Source organism: Chironomus tepperi, unplaced genomic scaffold (genome assembly GCF_022539635.2).
Source record: "Chironomus tepperi strain 1889 unplaced genomic scaffold, CSIRO-AGI_Ctep_v1 contig_81, whole genome shotgun sequence".
NCBI classification, from domain to species: domain Eukaryota; kingdom Metazoa; phylum Arthropoda; class Insecta; order Diptera; family Chironomidae; genus Chironomus; species Chironomus tepperi.
The window spans coordinates 1,016,870-1,023,328 of NW_027226203.1; the positions used below are offsets into that span (position 1 = coordinate 1,016,870).

The 6,459-nt window shown below is 32.5% G+C and overlaps 3 protein-coding genes across 3 annotated transcripts; all 3 read left to right on the forward strand.

Moving 5' to 3' along the window:
* Positions 1-138: 138 nt before the first annotated feature.
* On the forward strand, positions 139-1,639 carry LOC139085725 (uncharacterized). The gene is made up of 2 exons (XM_070633854.1): positions 139-607; positions 679-1,639. The coding sequence occupies exons 1-2, from the start codon at positions 398-400 to the stop codon at positions 1,306-1,308; spliced, it is 840 nt and encodes a 279-aa protein (XP_070489955.1). The 5' UTR covers positions 139-397; the 3' UTR covers positions 1,309-1,639.
* Positions 1,640-1,781: 142 nt separating this feature from the next.
* LOC139085724 (uncharacterized) lies at positions 1,782-2,764 on the forward strand. The gene is made up of 2 exons (XM_070633853.1): positions 1,782-1,883; positions 2,055-2,764. The coding sequence occupies exons 1-2, from the start codon at positions 1,782-1,784 to the stop codon at positions 2,685-2,687; spliced, it is 735 nt and encodes a 244-aa protein (XP_070489954.1). The 3' UTR covers positions 2,688-2,764.
* A 489-nt stretch (positions 2,765-3,253) lies between these two features.
* Positions 3,254-4,368, forward strand: LOC139085688 (uncharacterized). The gene is made up of 2 exons (XM_070633802.1): positions 3,254-3,473; positions 3,647-4,368. Exons 1-2 carry the CDS (start codon positions 3,264-3,266, stop codon positions 4,271-4,273), a joined length of 837 nt encoding a protein of 278 aa, XP_070489903.1. The 5' UTR covers positions 3,254-3,263; the 3' UTR covers positions 4,274-4,368.
* The last annotated feature ends 2,091 nt before the right edge of the window (positions 4,369-6,459 follow it).

Below are 6,459 nucleotides of genomic sequence, written 5' to 3' on the forward strand. Positions count from 1 at the left end.
TAATATTGTTACAAAAGATTCCATGTAAATTGATAAATAAACGAATTTGAGATTGTTTTGATCATAATTATCGAATTATGTCATTTTAAACAATTTAATCAACATCAAATTAAGGAACCAATATGTCAATCACACAGTTGTCAACCCGATCATCACATAAATCAATTAAAGATCATTGAAAATAACAAGGACAATCGATCAGGTTAATAAACTATTAGATTACAAATCAGTTGCTTGATTATTGACAAATCACTTCAAATTATCAATCAAGTTATCATAGACAATTTATTATTACGGTTTTATTCGATAATAAATTTCTCACATTCGACCGCACTTCCAAGTTTCTCATTTTTTCACTATTCATAGTTAGTAGTTTTTCAGAACTCAGAGTGTAAACATGTCAAATTCGCTAGTTGAAGTTCCAACAGAGTCTCTGCCAATTTTAAGAGATGCCTATAAGATCAATTGGCCAGAACACATCGTAGCTTTTAGTTTTTTAGATAAAATGATTAAAAGATTCAAAGAACGTCCAGAACAAAGAGAAATTGTTAAAATTTATTCAGTTGATGGGAAATTAGAACAAGATGCAACATTCATTGCAGTCACGGTGAGAGAATATGATAAATAATGAGAAAATAGAGATTCTTCAATGTTTTTCTAATGTTTCATTGTTTTCAGAGCAACGACGGCATTCTCTTTGCAACATTGGATTTGACTTTTGAGCGATTAAACATTGGATTAAGAGGCTTGAATTTTGAGGAAAAGAAAATCTTTCTCTGCGTTCGGGAAATTTATCGTGATACACTCATTGAATTTATTAAGAGTCAGGATTTGAAACTTTTGTTCAATGATTCAACAGTCATGGTCCACAAGAAACATGAAGACGCAATTAATCTCCAATATGAAGTTCCAGAAGGTCTCGTCATTCGAAGACTCTCAACATCAAATGCCGACCAAATCAACTCAATCTGGCCTCATAGATCGCCAGGATCTGAAAAATTTATTGAATATTGTATTGAAATGAACCTTTCTGTTGGACTTTATGATGAAGCCACTGGTGAGCTTCTGGCATGGTGTCTAGAACATGACAATGCAAATTTATTAGCACTTCAAGTTGATCCTAATCATTTGAGGAAAGGATATGCAACGATAGTAACAAAAGCCATTACTAAGCTAATTGCACAGGAACGAGGATTTGATGTACATACAAATATAATCGTTACTAATTTCAAGTCATTGGGATTATTTGAAAAGCTTTCGTTTAATAAAATTGATAAGAATTTTTGGATTGGTGCTGTAAATAAATAGATGAAAGATGTAGATTATCAAATATATTCTATTTTGGATGATGTTGTAGGTAGATTATCTGTTGAGGATTGATGTCTATCTTGGACAGATGATGTGCATGCTCATGAGAATGCTCTCAAAATTGAGCATGTTCAATTATATAGGTTGAGTACGCTCATGTAGATGAGTATGTCCATTGTCTATCATTAACCTATGAGAGACTGCAAACACTTCATTATCAAAATAAACAAATCCTTATCATATTCCATAACTATATCACTATAATGATAACAGTACTAGAATAATCAATCTCATACATTTTAATAAATAACTCAATCATTTTATACATTTACTCTCAGTTATTTCAATTCATTCAAAGCAACAACATGTCAAATTTACTTGTTGAAGTTCCACTTGAATCTCTTCTACATTTAAGAGATGCTTATAAGGTTAATTGGCCTGAACATATTCTGGCTTTTTGTTTTCTTGATAAAATGACCAAAAGATTTGCAGAACGTCCAGAACAGCGAGAAAATGTTAAGATTTACAGCATTAATGGTGAAATTGATGAAGATGCAACGTTTGTAGCTGTTATGGTAAGATAGAATGAAAGGTCTCCCAACAGGCAAAGATATCTGGACCATGAAAGCATGATCTTTGCTTGTTAGTGGTCGACGTGACTTTGGCATGGTGGACCAAGTCTGAGTCATGCCAGCTTGGGACCAGATTTTAGATCCATAAGCCAATTTGTGCTTTTATTGCTACAGCATGACTACAACATTTTGGTAGCTACACTAGACCTAACATTTAACTCCCTTAAAGCAGCACTTAACGGACTTAAATTTGACACTCCAAAAAAATTCGTTTGTGTCAGAGAACTTTACCGAGATACAGTCATAGAATTCATCAAAAATGAAGGATTAGAGACAATATTCGAATCCCTAACAACAATGGTCTACATGAGCTACGAAGATGCAATCAATCTAGAATATGAAGTTCCAGCAGGTCTAGTAATTCGAAGACTATCAACATCAGATGCTAAAAAGATCAATTCAGTATGGCCTCACAAATATCAAGGATCTGAAAGCTTTATATCACACATCATTGATGTCAACTTGTCTGTTGGACTTTATGATGAGAAATCTGGAGAACTTATTGCTTGGTGTCATGAACATGATATTAGCACCTTATTCGTCCTTCAAGTTGATGAGAAGCATTTAAGGAAAGGATATGCTGGACTAGTAACTAAAGCTATAACTAAACATGTCGCACAGGAACACGGATACTGCGTAAATACAAATATAATGCGTGAAAATTTCAAGTCAATGGCATTATTTGAGAAACTTTCATTTAAGAAAATTGACAATAATTCATGGCTAGCTGTTAGGAAGATGGAGTAGGATTTATTAATAAGTTTGGTATCATTTATGGCTAAGAGGGAATAGCAATTAATGACAAAACAACATTGTTATCATTAAAATCACAAAATATACTTAGATCTTAAATATTAAACTGCTTAGTCATGTTTGTACTTATTAGTTAAGTAGTACTTTATAAGAGCATTTAATGACTTTGATCGTTAGACTACGTTAGACATTGTTGTGTCGAATAAGACGGGGAAAATGTGGTGATACAGAATATTGACCAAAAGCCAGTTTGTCACTTCCATTTCATGAAAGTATCATCGATATGATTCAAACAAGAACCATAAGCCTGTATCTTATAAACACAGCCCTGCAGTTTTGGACTGTAACTTCCACAGTCTACAGATCTGCATTTTTATCTTCAAAACTGTAATTTTTGTGACGAATCCTAACAAAACCTCCGTAATACTCACAACATCACAGTCATCACTGCTCAACAATTCCTTATCAAAATAAACAACCGCTTATCACATCGTCAAACCTCTATTGCTGTCTAATAATGTACTAGAATTAGCAATCTCTCAGTTGTTTTAGTTCATTCATAGTGTAAACATGTCTAATTTACTTGTTGAAGTTCCAATTGAATCTCTTCCACAATTAAGAGATGCCTATAAGGTCAATTGGCCAGAACACATATTAGCATTCAATTTTCTAGCTAAAATGATCAAGAGATTTGAAAAAGATCCAAAACAAAGAGAAATTGTTAAGATTTATTGTGTTGATGGTAAAATTGAAGAAGATGCAACGTTTATTGGTGTTGTGGTAAGTTGATGTTGCAGTAGGCTGAACATATGCTTGTTAAAGATCAGTTTTTAAGTGATATAAATGAAGAGAACAAACGGAAAGAGCTTCTTAAGCTAATTTGTTCTTGACCGAATCTTCTTCATTTCTGTCGCTTAAGACTTAATCTCGTCTTTATCTTAATTAATTTACAGGATGACTACAATGTCCTGGTCGGAACATTAGATATGACATTCAAGCAACTGTCCAAAGGATTCAAAGGTCTAAATTACAACACAGTCAAGAAGCTTTCAAGTCTAAAAGAAATTTACCGCGAAACAGCACTTGAATTTATCAAAGCTGAAGGCTTGAAAACTATGGTTGATAAGGAAATGATAATGGCTTATATGAGTTGTGAAGATGCTAAAAATCTCAAATTTGAAGTTCCTGAAGGTCTTGAATTGCGTGGATTAACAAATTTGGATATTGAGAAAATTAACTCAGTGTGGCCCAACAGATACACTGGATCTGAGGACTTCCTTTCATACTGCATCAGTCAAAACTTTTCTATTGGACTTTATGATCAAAATTCTGGAGAACTTGTAGCTTGGTGCCTTGAAAATGACGTCAACAGTTTGTTTGTCCTGCAAGTCGATGATAATCATTTAAGGAAAGGATACGCATCAATTGTTGTAAAAGCTTTGAGTAAATTAATAGCGGAAGAACGAGGGCTGGATATCAATGCCAATATTATGTGCTCTAATGTTAAGTCAATGGAATTATTTAAGAAATTAAGCTTTAAAGTTATTGATAAGAATTCTATATTTATTGTGAAGAATTGAGAAGGGTGGCTTTGGGGAGAGTTTGTAAATGACGTCTAATTTAGGAAGGGAAAGATGAGTTGTCTTCCTGGATGGAAAAAACTTATTATGTAACGTGAAAATTTATGATTTGATTGACCCCATTCTGATCCACAACAAAATAGACTTGAACGAACTATAAGCTACAGCCCAAAATTGCAGAATTACGCATCTTAAATGCAAAAAAATGCAAGCTTGCGGCTCTATGCCGAAACCGTGAAATTGCGAAATATTAAAGACTTTATAGACTACCTTAACATTTTCCTCGCCCTCTGCCTATTGTAACGCTAGTCAACTGAATCAAATGTGAACTCTATAGTCCCAAGTCGTAGTCAAGTCGCTGCCATATTGCATCCAAGTAGCAATTTTCATGGCAAACGTCCATTAAAAATTGCAAATTGGATTCCATGATGCCGTCAACAGCTGTAGATGCAAAACTTGTACCGATCTTGGTAATTTCCAAACATTCCCTTAAGAATCTGACAATTATGTTATTTTTATAGACGTTATTTTCAAACGACCCACAGGTGAATAGCCCCAAAAATAGTAAACATGTATTGATTTGACTTATTGATAAGTTCTTAAGAACAAGCTTTTAAATGCTTTTATAGACATAAATTGCAATAAATTTCTTCAATTCCCACAGATTCTAAAACATTTTTCAAATTGAAAGTTTCAAATAATTTTTGTCAGTTACACAAAATGAACTAATTAAGCAAAGAAATAAATGAAGACGACGACAACGTAATTAAGAAAGCATTCATCAGAAATGCATCTTGTCTTTCTCCTCAATTAAATCCCTTTTACATTCAAAAATTAACCTTTAGTATTTCATCACTTTCTAATTTCGAGAAATTTTCAGTGGCACAATGTCATATCCCACAAAATGTTTAATTAATAGCATTCAATCTAGCCTTGTGATGCACAAAACATGCACAATTTTTTTTTTGCGAATAATTCATTAGCAACAACCTCACTCACATCTTTGCAACATCTTGCCTTGACAATCAATTTGGTTTCCGCCTCCCATGTCCTTGACCTTAATTTTTTTTGTTAGAATTTTTTTCACATTATTTTCCTCGAGCAAACCTTAAATGTTTAATTGGATAAAAAAATATGCACAATTTTTTAATGCGTCATATCGGAAGAAAGAAAATGTTTTTTAATACGTAAATGGATACAGTCTGTCGAACAACGAAAGAATTTTAATAAACAACATAATAAAAAAACATTTTTTCGTTAATAATCGATAATTTCAGGATCACATAAAGCATCGATATGGAAAGTTGCGGATGCAAATTAATGGTAAGATGTAGTCGTTGGATATTAATAGCGCATTTTTAAGATGCGTGATTAACGGTTCTTTAAGTTTTGAAAAGTAACGATTAAAATAAATTTGAATAATCAAGATATAAAGGAAATGGTTTGAAAAATAACGGTCATTTGAATTTTGAAAGGTAGAAATTTGAAAAATGAAACACTTTTGAAATTCACAAAATAACGGTTAAATTAGGTAAAAAATAACGGTTAAAAGGTAAAATTTGAAAAAATCAATAGACTTGAAAAATAATGGAAACGCAAATTTTGAAAACAAAAATTTTTGAATTTTAAAGACCGTACAAAATTTAAATCCTTTTATGCTAGAAAATTCACAAAGTAACTGTTGAATAAAATTGAAAATTTAAGATCTTGAAAATTTTGAAAAATAACGGTCGCAAAATATTTGAAAATTGAAAATTCGAAACAAAGGAAGTTCTCTAGTCAAATTATTTTGCCCAATCTGTGGTTTAAATCGGTTGCCGTGTGCGGTTTCGGACCAAGCTCTCCATCCGTGTACCTTGGCCCAAAAAGTATAGACAAATTCTACACCAGACAGACAGACAAATTGCAAACAAAATCACTTTTCCCTCAACAAACCACACAAACAAGCCAACAAGGAGCAATTTCTGGCACCGTCTCTATGAAAGTTAATCTCAATCTTTCTACGTAGTTTCACGTTTTTTTTATTTTTGTACTAAAAAATAAGTGACGAGTAAAAAAAAAGCTGAATAAATTATTGATTCTGACATGACATGAATAAATAACAAGGATGAAGCTTTACATCACTTTATAATAATAAAATTGATTGTCCCTTTTGAGTACTGTTATACAGTGTTGTTACGTGATGA